Genomic DNA, 14,961 nt, shown 5'->3' on the forward strand with positions numbered 1-14,961 from the left:
TAAATTCTGTTTCATACGGTGTTGATCTGGAAATGTTTGCCTCTGCATTGTGATGGTGTGGGTGTGAGGCACCAAACGGAGATGTCGACATGCGGAGTAAAAACTCTTCATTGACTAGCGGGTGACTTTTCAAATGATGCTACATATTAGCAGCAATGCTACTTGTTATAGCAACACTTTTACGGTTGTCTGTTCGACATATTCCCACTTGAAGCCAAACGACCGCCAGACGATGAACCCCCTAATGTTTTTCTTGGGAATTAAATCTTCCTTCATTTGTTACCAGATTTGCACCTTCTTTCTCTCGTATTACCACTCGCACGGCTCTGCTAGCATCACAGCTAACGTTACTCTGCTCCGCGAGGGTGTATACGTATGTGACGCATGACGTGACAGAATGTGACGTGTGTAGGAAGGTGGGCTTGCTCTCTGTGAGAAGGACAGACAGGAAAGAGCGAGTAGGGCCTGTAGTGCAGGGGTCGGCAACCTATACCACTCAAAGAGCCATTTTGACCTGTTTCACAAAATAAAGAAAACAATGGGAGCCACAAAACTCTTTTGAAATTTAAAATGAAATAACACTGCATGAAGAGTTTTTTCTTTACTTTGTGCTATATGTAAACAAGGGGTTTCATACACGCGGCCAGCACTTTGATAAGAAAATTTAATGTTAGTGCGGCCCGCGAGTTTTATATGAATGCCGCTTGACAGTATTACATTTGCCAACCCTCACAAATTTTCTGGGAGGTTCCCCAATTCTCAAAGCAGCTATTCTTGCGAAAATCTGCTGAATTTCGCCCAGCTAACAATAATAAGGGAGTGCTATGAAGGCACTGCCTTTGACGCCTTTTACAACATGTGCAATCGGCTTGCCAGCTTAGTAATATGTTGTATGTGGCTTCCGCAGATACACGTTCACGACTGCAAGGTATTGTTGTTCAACAGCCATACAGGTCACACTGAAGGTTGTGATTTAAACAACTTTAACACTCTTAGTAAAATGTGCCACACTGTGAACCCACACCAAACAAGAATGACAAACACATTTCGGGAGAACATCCTCACTGTAACACAACATTATACACCCCTGGTAGCACCAAACCCCCCGCCTCAACCGACGCACGGAGGGTTTGGTGCTAGCGGGGTGTATAATGTTGCCAGGAATAGTTAGGGCTGCATGGGATTCTGGGTATTTGTTATGTTCTGTTTATGTTGTGTTACTGTGAGGATGTTCTCCCGAAATGTGTTTGTCATTCTTGTTTGGTGTGGGTTCACAGTGTGGCGCATATTAGTAAGAGTGTTAAAGTTGTTTATATCACAACCTTCAGTGTAACCTGTATGGCTGTTGACCAAGTATGCCTTGCAATCTCGTACGTGTGGTGACAGGAACAGTGAAATGCATGCGTCCGGCCGGCACGCAGATAGCATGGTGTAAAAGCGGGAGCGATGACATGTTGATAGAGGACGTCTAAAGTATAGCCATCCCTGCACGCCCTCAATGTTGTAGTCCAGGTGAAAATCAGAGAATGTTAGCCCCCGGTGATTTCTAGGAGAGGCACCAAAATCCGGAAACCTCCCGAAATAATCAGGGGCGTTGGCGATTATACAGCTGAGCCACATCAGAGTGGCCAAAGAGCCGCGGGTTGCCGACCCCTGCTGTAGAGTAATGCCCGCAGTTAAAAGCAACTGCGTGAGAACGTATACTCGAATATCACAATATAGTCATTTTCTATATCGCACAAAGACAAACCCGCGATATATCGTGTATATCGATATATCGCCCAGCTCTGTAACCAACGCATGGAATTATTTTTTTGGGCACTTGAATCCACAGAATGATATACGGGCAAACACACGTTACGCGCAATGTTTGGCGGTACAATAATCGAGACGAGGTCCAAAAAAACAGGTCAAACTTTTGCTTAAAATAGTCTTCGAAAACTAAAAAAGTACCACTGTAAATAGAAAACAGAAAAACCCTTACCTCCAGCAGAGATTATTGCATCTGCCCATTGCACGACATCAGAATCATATTCACCCCTCTTCACCACTTGCACGTCAATTCCTTCTTTGCTACAAACACACATTTCAAAAGATTTTACTAGACAAGCAGCAAGAAAAGACAACTAACATAGACTGACCATATTCTGAAATCCCAAAAAGGGGACACATATATGCGTGCCAAGGCCGCGAATCGGTGAAAATTTGCCAATGATACTCGAACTTGCTTTATATATAATATATTCATTTAAATAAAGCATTTTTTTCCTATGTTGACAGCAGTGTTGGCGCAAGGAACTTTTAAAAATGGGGTCCCAGGGACCCCATCAAATCATAAAAATGGGGCCCCTTGGTGAATTTTTAGGGTACCACTTTTTTGTAAGCGTTTTGGAAAAAAATTATAAACGTATGCATTATCCTGTTATATCTAACATTCCATGTTGTGTTTTGGAAAAAGGTTGTCATAAACGTTACTTCATCCATTAAGAAAATAATAAAAAGAAGAAAACAAATTTTTATGGATATGTAAATGTATTCAATTATATATAAACATTCATTCACTTTCTTCTTTTCTTCATGGATCTGAACTTTACTGCTGCTGGTAGTTTTTTCTGTTTTTATTTAATAAGTTGTAGGTGTATTTATTTCAGTATAAAAGTGTAAAAAGTGTTTTGCTTGGGTCATGAAATGATGATAACGGTATGCCAGGGAATACATACATTTTATATTTAACACTAAAATCTCTGTAGTCGACATCAACTTCTTATCTATCCCTCATTTCAAAATGTTTTAGTTCTTTTTATGTTGTTTGTTTTCCGCCCTTTTTTTGTCAAACAAAACTATGTTTTTAATGGCAAACGCACAAAACATGCAAAATCTTCCACCAAAAATATTTTTCCAGAGTGGAATATTTGATGTGATGTAATGGGAACCTTGGATAGGTCAATAATTCATAATAACATTGATTTTGATTCAATATTATGTTTTGAGCAATGATATCAGTCAACATTGCAACTTTTTCTAAATTACATTTCACCTTTAAGCTTTTTTTCCCACTTTTGTTATGTTTTTGTTTATTTTAATAGTATTTTTAGAATGTGCCATGGGCCTTTAAAACATTAGCTGTGGGCCGCAAATGGCCTCCGGGGCACACTTTTGACACCCCTAATTCTGATAAATCTATCATAAAAAGCAGAGCCTGGCGACGCATGTGCGTTTATCATAACTCTCTTGCTCTTTCTGTCCCTCCCTCACGAATGCTGCTGCGTGCGCACACACCTTCGCAATTAGTTTTGTTTTTAACCCCTTCTTAACCTTCGTACATCGAAAATACCGTACACGCAACCCTAACTCAAAATACCGGACTTTTGAGGCCATTTATTTATTTATTTTCTACCGCTTATTCCCTTTGGGGTCGCAGGGTGCGATGGCGCCTTTCTCAGCTACAATCAGGCGGAAGGCGGTGTACACCCTGGACAAGTCGCCACCTCATCGCAGGGCCAACTGACAACATTCCCACTCACATTCACACACTAGGGCCAATTTAGTGTTGCCAATCAACCTATCCCCAGGTGCATGTCTTTGGAAGTGGGAGGAATCCGGAGTACCCGGAGGAAACCCACGCATTCACAGGGAGGACATGCAAACTCCACACAGAAAGATCCCGAGCCCGGGATTGAACCCTGACTACTCAGGACCTTCGTATTGTGAGGCAGACGCACTAACCCCTCTGCCACCATGAAGCCCAAAATGAGCTTTAGGAAACATTGACCCTGACGTGATTTGAACACACAACCTTCTGATCTGGAGTAAGACGCGCTACTATTGCGCAACAGAGTCTAGAAATTCCGTCCGGACGGCCCCCGCAAAAGAGGACATGTCCGGGGAAAAGAGGATGTATGGTCAGTCTAACTAACACGGGGTGTCTCCTCTGGCAAGATCTTACTGTAGGCTCTTCACAATATGGTCCACGTTGTTCGTGTGGATGTTGTGTCTTTCCAGAAGGCCATTGTAGCTGGAACCCTTCATGGCGAGCTGAAAAAACAAAAACAGTCGCGTTAAATGTATTGTCAGCATATAGTTTGGGGATTTTTTCACTGAATGTGGTCTCACCAGATGTTTCAAATCCTCCTCAGAAAGACCTGCATAGCGATAACGCTGCTGTTCGAACTCATATCTTGTTGTCTTGGTGACCACTGCTATTTTTCCGGGTTTGAATCCATGTTTTGGTTTGGATGATGAATAGCGCGATGAAGTGGGAATCAGACGTGGTAAGCTTCCATGTGGTGAGGTTAAACCTGCCACTTGACTTCCAAGACTCATCAGGTGTGCCATAGAACGACGAGGCATAATGCAAACACGTTTTGATTTCAAAATGACAACCAAAAGTGCAGTGGATCAGTTGAATGTTGTCTCAATTATTACGTGACACCCAGATATCATGTCAGACTAATCTTTATTCAGCTGTAGTGGCTGTCCATTTAAAGAAGTTTGGAAGGTCACCAAGTCTATCAGCTAACTTACTTGTTCCAGCGACTTGGGGTAGTTTTGCAGTCGTGTGTCGCTACCACGCAATACAACAATTAGCTCAGTGTTTAGCCGCCATTTAACAAACTACCTAGGCGTTAAACCACCACTGTTATGATAAAGGTCCGAGCTAGCGTGACGTTACTAGCAGCACAAAGCCCAAAAGCAGCTAGCTAGTTCCTTAAAACTCGTCAAAAAAGACGCTCCGTGATTTATGTAACGACCGGATTCAATCTTATCACAGGATTAATTGAGTCTGCGCCTTACCTACTCAACCAAACATCTTTAAAAACTCATAAATTGCTGGAGTCTATCGACTTCTCGAGACAGAACCACGAGTTTCTCTACAAGCCAACTTGAACTGGGACGAAATGGGCGTAAGGACGTCGGAGTATACCGCTCTCTCATTGGCTAATGAGAAATGACGTAATACGTTGTGGCATTCATTGACCCATATTCAGCGTGTGCTTGTGTGTGTACTTATAAATATATATCCATCCATCCACCCATTTTTTACTGCTTGTTTCGTTCGAGGTCGCTGGAGCCTATCTCAGCTGAATTATATATGTATAAAAAAAAAATAAAAAATAAAAATATATATATATATATATATATATATAGATAGATAGATAGATAGATAGATAGTACTTTATTGATTCCTTCAGGAGAGTTCCTTCAGGAAAATTAAAATTCCAGCAGCAGTGTACAGAGTTGAGATCAATTTAAAGAAAAAAGTAAAAAGTAAATAATGGGAGTTTAAAAGGAAACAAAATAGAGAAATATTAAAAAAAAGAATAAAAACAATGGGAATAACAATATAACAGTAAAATAAGAATATAACAAGACAAAGTAGGCAGTATGTATACATACACATATATATATATATGTATATATATATATATATATACACATATATATATATATATATATATATATATATATATATACATACATATCCATAAGCAGTAGAAAATGGATGGCTTTTGTATTTATAAATATATAGAAAAACCTATCTATATATAAATATATATATATATATATATATATATATATATATATATATATATATATATATATTCATATCCATAAGCAGTAGTAAATGGATGGCTATATCCATCCATCCATTTTCTACCGCTTGTCCCTTTTGGGGTCACGGGTCAGCTCCATCCAGGTGGAAGGCGGGGTACACCCTTGATATATAAGTGTATATATATATATATATATATTAGGGGTGTGGGAAAAAATCGTTTTGAATACAAATCAAATCGTTTACGTTGTGCGATTCAGAATCGATTCTCATTTTTTAAAAATCGGTTTATCCATCCATCCATTTTCTACCACTTATTCCCTTTTGGGGTCGCGGGGGGCGCTGGCGCCCATCTCAGCTACAATCGGGCGGAAGGCGGGTACACCCTGGACAAGTCGCCACCTCATCGCAGAAAAATCGATTTATCTATTTTTAATTTAATTTTTTTTTTTTTTTTTTTTAATCAATCCAACAAACCACTACACAGCAATACCATAACAATGCAATCCAATTCCAAAACCAAACCTGACCCAGCAACACTCAGAACTGCAATAAACAGACTAATTGGGAGGAGAAAAACACGACACAGAACAAACCAAAAGTAATGAAACAAAAATGAATATTATCGACAACAGTATCAATATTAATTATAATTTCAGCATAGCAGTGATTAAAAATCCCTCACTGACATTATCATTAGACATTTATAAAAATAATAACACAGAACAATAGTGTAACAGTGCATCACATCTCATAAGCTTGACAACACACTGTGTCCAATGTTTTCACAAAGATAAAATAAGTCATATTTTTGGTTCATTTAATAGTTAAAACAAATTTACATTATTGCAATCAGTTGATAAAACATTGACCTTAACAATTATAAAAGTTTTTTTTTTTTTTAACCTACTACTCTGCTAGCATGTCAGCAGACTGGGGTAGATGCTGCTGAAATCCTATGTATTGAATGAATACAGAATCGTTTTGAATCGGAAAAATATCGTTTTTGAATCGAGAATCGAATCGAATCGAAAAAAATCGATATATTATCGAATCGTGACCCCAAAAATCGATATTGAATCGAATCGTGGGACACCCAAAGATTCACAGCCCTAATATATATATATCCATCCATCCATTTTCTACCACTTATTCCCTTTCGGGGTCGCGGGGGGCGCTGGCGCCTATCTCAGCTACAATCGGGCGGAAGGCAGGGTACACCCTGGACAAGTCGCCACCTTATCACAGGGCCAACACAGATAGACAGACAACATTCACACTCACATTCACACACTAGGGCCACTTTAGTGTTGCCAATCAACCTATCCCCAGGTGCATGTCTTTGGAAGTGGGAGGAAGCCGGAGTACCCGGAGGGAATCATATATAAATATGATGAACTTACATGTATATGTATATTTAAATATGTATATATATATATATATATATATATATATATATATATATATATATATATATATATATATATACATATATATATATATATATATATATATATATTTAAATATACATATATATATATATACATCGACCCGATTTCTACCGCTTGTGGATATGTATATATATATTTTTTTTTTCCACATATACATACATACATATTTAAATATACATATAAGTATATATATATAATTATATGTATATTAAAATTTAGGTTAAATGAATGTACAAAAGCAAACATGATGATAAAGGTGTTTACTTAATTATTACTTTTTTCTTTCTTGAGTCACTTTGCTCAAAATTAAACACATTTAATAAAGTTTATAGTGTAGTGATATTTAATTGTGTTTAATCAAAATGAATCCACAGTTCTGAAAATAACCTGAGTAAAAAGTTTAACCTCTTTTGACATAAATGTATGTATGTATATGTGTATTGTGTATATATGGCGGCATGGCGTAGTGGGTAGAGCGGCCGTGCCAGAAACCTGAGGGTTGCAGGTTCGCTTCCCACTTATGGACATCAAAGTCGCTGCCATTGTGTCCTTGGGCAGGACACTTCACCCTTTTCCCCCGGTGCCGCTCACACCGGTGAATGAATGATTGGTGGTGGTCGGAAGGGCCGTAGGCGCAAACTGGCAGCCACGCTTCCGTCAGTCTACCCCAGGGCAGCTGTGGCTGCTGATGTAGCTTACCACCACCAGGTGTGAATGAATGATGGGTTCCCACTTCTCTGTGAGCGCTTTGAGTATATAACAATAGAAAAGCGCGATATAAATCTAATCCATCATCATCATCATGTATATATGTATATATACATATGTATATATGTATATATACATATGTATATATGTATATATACATATGTATATATGTATATGTACATATGTATATATGTATATATACATATGTATATATGTATATGTACATATATGTATATGTACATATGTGTATATGTATATATAAATATATATATATATATAGTTGTGGTCAAAAGTTTACATACACTTGTAAAGAACATAATGTCATGGCTGTCTTGAGGTACCAATAATTTCTACAACTCTTATTCTTTTGTGATAGAGTGATTGGAGCCCATACTTGTTGGTCTCAAAAAACATTCATGAAGTTTGGTTCTCATGAATTTTTTATGGGTCTACTGAAAATCTGCTGGGTCAAAAGTATACATACAGCAATGTTAATATTTTGTTACACGTCCCTTGGCAAGTTTTTCTACAATAAGGCGCTTTTGGTAGCTATCTAAAAGCTTCTGGCAAGCTTCTGGTTGAATTTTGGACCACTCCTCTTGACAAAATTGGTGCAGTTCAGCTAAATGTGTTGGTTTACTGACAGTGACTTGTTTCTTCAGCATTGTCCATATGTTTAAGTCAGGACTTTGGGAAGGCCATTGTAAAACCTTCATTCTTTCCTGATTTAACCATTCCTTTGCCACTTTTGATGCATGTTTGGTGGTCATTGTCCTGTTGGAACACCCAACTGCCCCCAAGACCCATCCTCCGGGCTGATGATTTTAGGTTGTTCGGAAAAATTTGGAAATAAACCTCTTTTTTCGTTGTCCCATTTATTGTCTGTAAAGCACCAGCTCCATTGGCAGCAAAACAGGCACAGAGCATAATACTACCACCGCCATGCTTGACGGTAGGCATGGTGTTCCTGGGATTAAAGGTATGGAGGGCGGCGTGGTCTATGGGCCGGCCCCGTAGCGGCGTGTGTAAGGACCGGCGTCAAAGACAGCGGCAGGTGAGTTGATTGCCCAGCTGGGACTTGTTATCTAATCACCTGTCACCCTTATTAGCAGCAACCGGAATGAGACACGTGGTGGGATCTGGGAGTTGGAGCAGAGCGAGACACAAGCAGGAGAGCGGAGTGAGACACACACACAGAGCCAGGAAGCAGAGACACGCCGGACTGAAGGGTCCTAGAACATATATTGCTGAAAAGCAACCGAGCCTGGTGTGTGGCAATAAAAGACTTTGTTCAAACCTGACCACTGGGCTCCCAGAAGATCTGTCGGTACCAGGAGAACCAACCATGGAGAGAGACTTCCACACAAGGCCTCACCTTTTCTCCTCCAAACATATTGGTGGGTGTTGTGGTCAAACAGCTCAATTTTTGTTTCATCTGACAACAGAACTTTCCGGCAGGAGGTTTTATCTTTGTCCATGTGATGTCAGATTAAACAACAAAAAACAAAAACAAAAATAAAAACGAAACAAAACAAACAAAAATATATATATTTATACTGTATATATATAACCTAATTTAATATAAATATTTGTTACACAACAAAAGTGTCAGGCTGACTTCCTTTCAAATAAATATTTACAATTAACAATGTAACAAACAATGTAACAAAAATGTATTCAATGTGTTTCAATTTGAGTCTGGGTTATTGTGGGTTAACATGACTGAAAATAAACACAAATAGGTGGCAACAGGCTTTTATTCTGCCACTAAACAATTTGTGTGTATTAAAAACAGGTTAAAAAACCCCAACAACGATTCATTCATTAGCGTGACAAAAGAGCAGAATTTGGAAAAAAAAAAAGCGAGGTGACCTGATTTTGGGGTTTTCTCCACTAATTGTATTCAACTTCATTAGGGAATATTTTCCATATAGTGAGGTCATCACAGAAGCAGCTCCACTTTTTCAGCTAATTGTGGAATATCGTGTACTCTGTGGATTTATCCTTTAAACCATATCATGTCCCCAGTGAGGTGACATTTATCATTTAAAACTATGTTTTGTTGATCTCATTTTACACAAAGTAAAAAATTGCGCAAAGATTAGAATGATACGCGTGTAGATGCAGTTTGTTTTGCTCGGCGGAATGTTTTGCTGTAAGATTACCGAGACAGTATGCAAAAGGCGGTGCAATACTTTGAAAACTTTTGCTAAAAACGGAATCATATGAAACGTGAGGCGTACAACAATTGACTTATGTCCATATATAGAGTAAAGTTATTAAGCTTGAGCAAGGAATTAAAAATACACACTAATACAGGCCTGGGCAATTATTTTGACTGGGGGGCCAAATTTTGAGAAAAAAATGTGTCTGGGGGCCGGTATTATTTTTAGGAATACTAATACAAAACCTCACAATAATGTCTGATATATTGCTAAAAACGTTATGACAGACCACCTTAAAAACGGAATGGAATTTCACTTTTTTTTTTTTACAGAATGAGACACCCAGAATGTGAGATTTACAATATTGACTATGAACGATAAAACACTGAATATTTACAACATTTGAGCGTGACACCCCCTTTCCACCCACATATAAAAACACAGCAAAATATGATCGCCAAGGCTAAAAAAAACCCCAAAAAACACCTGCTATATGATAAATCTGATTAATCACTAAGCTTTAGAACAGGGGTCGGGAACCTTTTTGGCTTAGAGAGCCATGAAAGCCAAATATTTTAAAATGTATTTCCGTGAGAGCCATATCCTATTTTTTAACACTGAATACAACCAAATGTGTGCATTTTTTAAGTAACACCAACATTTTTAGAGTATAATAAGTCTCAAATTCTTTTTAATAACATTTATATTTCTTGAACAGGTGCCGTAAAGAACGGATGGATGGATTAAAATGCATGAGAATGTTTTATATTTTGAACGTTATTTTTAACATCGTGATTACCAGCGGAATTATTAATTACTGTGTTAAGCAATGTCAGCTAAGATTTATCTGAGAGCTAGATGCAGTCATCAAAAGAGCCACATCTGGTTCTAGAGCCATAGGTTCCTTACCTTTGCTTTAGAACTTTGTTGTAAAAATCTCCTTCCGCATCTGTCTGTGACACCCACATTTGGGGTTCTGGAAACACTCTGTGGAAACGCTCCCAACCCACACTGCTTGGTGCCATGTCTGAGCTGCTGTGACTTAGATTACCATAGTAACTAATTAGATTACCATAGTAACTAGTATATTATGCAAAAGTGCAGATTCCAACCATTGAAAGACTTAGCATAATTCAAGACTTCCGGTCATTAGAAAACATCACTGCACACCATAATGGCAGCTACACTTTCCAGTTTAAGATCTAGAAAAAAAAAATGATTTGGGCAGGTCCGGCGGGCCAGATTAAAAAGCTTGATGGGCCGCAATTCACCCAGGTCTGTACTAATATGAGCCAGTTTCAGAAACTGTACAAGCATCAATAAGTGAACAAAATTTCAGTGATTGCAAGGAGAAACAGTAGGAATAAATAAACTTTGCTTATTCCTGCTCCTTTTCGAGCTTGATGAAGTGTGAAGGTTTACTTTAATGTAACTTTGTTAAGCATCTTTACGTGAATCTTTACGTGTCCCACGATTTGATTCAGTATCGATTCTTGGGGTCACGATTCGATAATGTATCGATTCTTTCGATTCGATTCCCGATTCAAAAACAATATTTTTCCGATTCAAAACAATTCTGTATTCATACAATACATAGGATTTCAGCAGGATCTACCCCAGTCTGCTAACATGCTAGCAGAGTAAAACAGCTTTTATAATTGTAAAGGACAATTTTTTATCAACTGATTGCAATAATATACATGTGTTTTAACTATTAAACAAACCAAATGTATGACTTATTTTATCTTTGTGAAAACATTGGACACAGTGTGTTGTCAAGCTTATGAGATGCGATGCAAGTGTAAGCCACTGTGACACTATTGTTCTTTTATTTATTTTTTATAAATGTCTAATGATAATGTCAATGAGGGATTTTTAGTCGCTGCTATGCTGAAATTATAACTAATATTGATACTGTTGTTGATAATATTGATTTTTGTTTCACTACTTTTGGTTTGTTCTGTGTCGTGTTTGTGTCTCCTCTCAATTGCTCTGTTTATTGCAGTTCTGAGTGTTGCTGGGTCAGGTTTGGTTTTGGAATTGGATTGTATTGTTATGGTATTGCTGTGTAGTGGTTTGTTGGATTGATAAAAAAAATTGAATTTTTTTTTTTTTATTTAATTTAAAAAAATCGATTTTTTAAAAATGAGAATCGATTCTGAATCGCATAACGTATTCGATTCGATTCGTATTCCTTTTTTCCCACACCCCTATTACTAAGCAAAGTAACGTAATTGAAATACCATTACCATCCCTGCCCCTCTCTCTGTTGCTCTCTTACTTTCCAATTATAGAGCCCTGTCTCTCCTCTGAGTTGTGCGATCAGTTGCTTTGTCCTCCTGAATCCTAATAGAACGCAAACCACTTCACTCATTTAGCTCAGCCCCCACAACGTTTCGCTGAGAAAAACCAAGCTTCAAGTCTTAAGAGGTATGTGGCAACCTTTTTAATTGAATCATTATAATGGATATTGTTATGTATAATAGTGCTGTCATTTAAAATAATGCTAGTAGTTGTACAAATATTGTCAATATTATGTCATATAATTTTTTGTGAAAATGTAGATTATTTTGGGTACGGTTCAGTTTGGGCATCACATTCATCACTGTTATCACTAACTAACAGTACATAGAAGTTGAACATATATATATTTTTAAAACTGCTAATGACATTTGTAAATTCAGACCAAGTTACTATCTTAACAAATATGTAAACAAAGCAGTTATCTTGCATTGGGTTTCTAATCTGTCATTTTGTTTGATCAGTTTCAGTTTAATTAGCCCATGCTACCCCATGTGATTATTGTCATAGTTAATTTGTTTATTAGCAATATACAGTAACGATACAACAATACAATTGGTTATTTAATTGTGTTTTAAATGAACATTGTTCAATGCAATACAAAGAAGGATGCTGTGTCCATCAAATAATAGAAACAATCAGGAATTAGTTAAATTACCATAACCCTTTTAAAAAAACACTTGCCCCAGTACAGGGTGTATTGTGTTTGTGTTGCTACGGTCATTGCTGACAATAATATACAAACCCCATTTCCATATGAGTTGGAAAATTGTGTTAGAGGTAAATAAAAACAGAATACAATGATTTGAAAATCCTTTTCAACCCATATTCAATTGAATGCACAACAAATACAAGATATTTGATGTTCAAATTCATAAATATTTGTTTTTTTTATTGCAAATAATAATTAACTTAGAATTTCATGGCGACAATACGTTCCAAAGTAGTTGGAAAAGGGCATGTTAACCACTGTATTACATCACCTTTTCCTGTTACAACACTCAATAAACGTTTGGGAACTGAGGAAATTAATTGTTGAAGCTTTGAACGTGGAATTGTTTCCCATTCTTGTTTTATGTAGAGCTTCAGTAGCTCAAGAGTTTGGGGTTTCCGCTGTTGTATTTTACGCTTCATAATGCACCACACATTTTCGATGGGAGACAGGTCTGGACTGCAGGCGGGCCAGGAAGGTACCCGCACTCTTTTTTTACGAAGCCACGCTGTTGTAACACGTGCTGAATGTGGCTTGGCATCGTCTTGTTGAAATAAGCAGGGGCGTCCATGAAAAAGACGGAGTTTAGATGGCAGCATATGTAGTTCCAAAACCTGTATGTACCTTTAAGCATTAATGGTGCCTTCATAGAGGTGTAAGTTACCAATGCCTTGGGCACTACTGGACCCCCATACCATCACAGATGCTGGCTTTTAAACTTTGCGTCAATAACAGTCTGGATGGTTCGCTTCCCCTTTGGTCCGTATGACACGATGTCGAATATTTCCAAACACACTTTTCCACTTTGCATCAGTCCATCTTAGATGATCTCGGGCCCAGAGAATCCGGCGGCGTTTCTGGATGTTGTTGATAAATGGCTTTCGCTTTGCATAGCAGAGCTTTAACTTGCACTTACAGACGTAGCGACGAACTGCATTTAGTGACAGTGGTTTTCTGAAGTGTTCCTGAGACCATGTGGTGATATCCTTTGGAGCAATGGTCCCCAATCTTTTTGTAGCTGCGGACCGGTCAACGCTTGAAATTTTTTTTTTTATAAAGAAATACAAGGGACTGTATCCCTGCAGACTGTATTGATCTATATTGATATATAATGTATATATTGTGTTTTTTATGTTGATTTAAAAATTAAAAGTAATAATATATATATTTAATTTATTGTGCGGCCCGGTACCAATCGGCCTGCGGACCAGTACCGGGCCGCAGCCCGGTGGTTGGGGACCACTGCTTTAGAGATTGATGTCGGTTTTTGATACAGTGCCGTCTAAGGGATCGAAGGTCACGGTCATTCAATGTTGGTTTCCGGCCATGCCGCTTACGTGGAGTGATTTCTCCAGATTCTCTGAACCTTTTGATGATATTTTGGAACATAGATGTTGAAATCCCAAAATTTCTTGCAATTGCACTTGGAGAAACGTTGTTCTTAAACTGTTTGACTATTTGCTTATGCAGTTGTGGACAAAGGGGTGTACCTCGCCCCATCCTTTCTTGTGGAAGACTGAGCATTTTTTTGGGAAGCTGTTTTTATACCCAATCATGGCACCCACCTGTTCCCAATTAGCCTGCACACCTGTGGGATGTTCCAAATAAGTGTTTGATGAGCATTCCTCAACTTTATCATTATTTATTGTCACCTTTCCCAACTTCTTTGTCACGTGTTGCTGGCATCAAATTCTTAAGTTATTGATTATTTGCACAAAAAAAAAGTTTATCAGTTTGAACATCAAATATGTTGTCTTTGTAGTGCATTCAATTGAAAATGGGTTGAAAATTATTTGCAAATCATTGTATTCCGTTTATATTAACATCTAACGCAATTTCCCAACTCATATGGAAACAGAGAATGTACTTATTTTATATTAACCGAAAAAAGCCAGATAAAAGCTCAACTAAAACAACAAAATGTGTCCTGCTTTTGTTGTTGGTATCACACATGTTGGCCTCCATCAATATTTAATTTGAATGTTTAACTTTTTTTAGTTAATGTGTGGATTGGTGAAGAGGAGGGAGTGTATCTGTCTTCCAACAAAAGAAGAAATAGAAATATCTCAT

The 14,961-nt window shown here is 37.8% G+C and overlaps 1 protein-coding gene across 2 annotated transcripts in view; it reads right to left on the reverse strand.

Annotated features, from left to right (window-relative positions):
• The window catches only part of nadk2 (NAD kinase 2, mitochondrial), a 40,536-nt gene extending 35,595 nt beyond the window's left edge, over positions 1-4,941 (reverse strand). The window contains exons 1-3 of one of the 2 annotated variants that reach the window (XM_061876792.1): positions 4,114-4,941; positions 3,947-4,035; positions 1,985-2,073 (exon numbers count right to left, since the gene is read on the reverse strand). In XM_061876792.1, the coding sequence (XP_061732776.1) occupies positions 1,985-2,073; positions 3,947-4,035; positions 4,114-4,350 (415 nt within the window). In that variant the 5' untranslated portion in view covers positions 4,351-4,941. The remainder of the gene's footprint in view (positions 1-1,984; positions 2,074-3,946; positions 4,036-4,113) is intronic. The other variant, XM_061876790.1, reaches the window with a different exon arrangement.
• Between the last annotated feature and the right edge of the window lie 10,020 nt (positions 4,942-14,961).

The sequence above is a fragment of the Nerophis ophidion genome, linkage group LG17 (genome assembly GCF_033978795.1).
Source record: "Nerophis ophidion isolate RoL-2023_Sa linkage group LG17, RoL_Noph_v1.0, whole genome shotgun sequence".
Classification (NCBI taxonomy): Eukaryota; Metazoa; Chordata; class Actinopteri; order Syngnathiformes; family Syngnathidae; genus Nerophis; species Nerophis ophidion.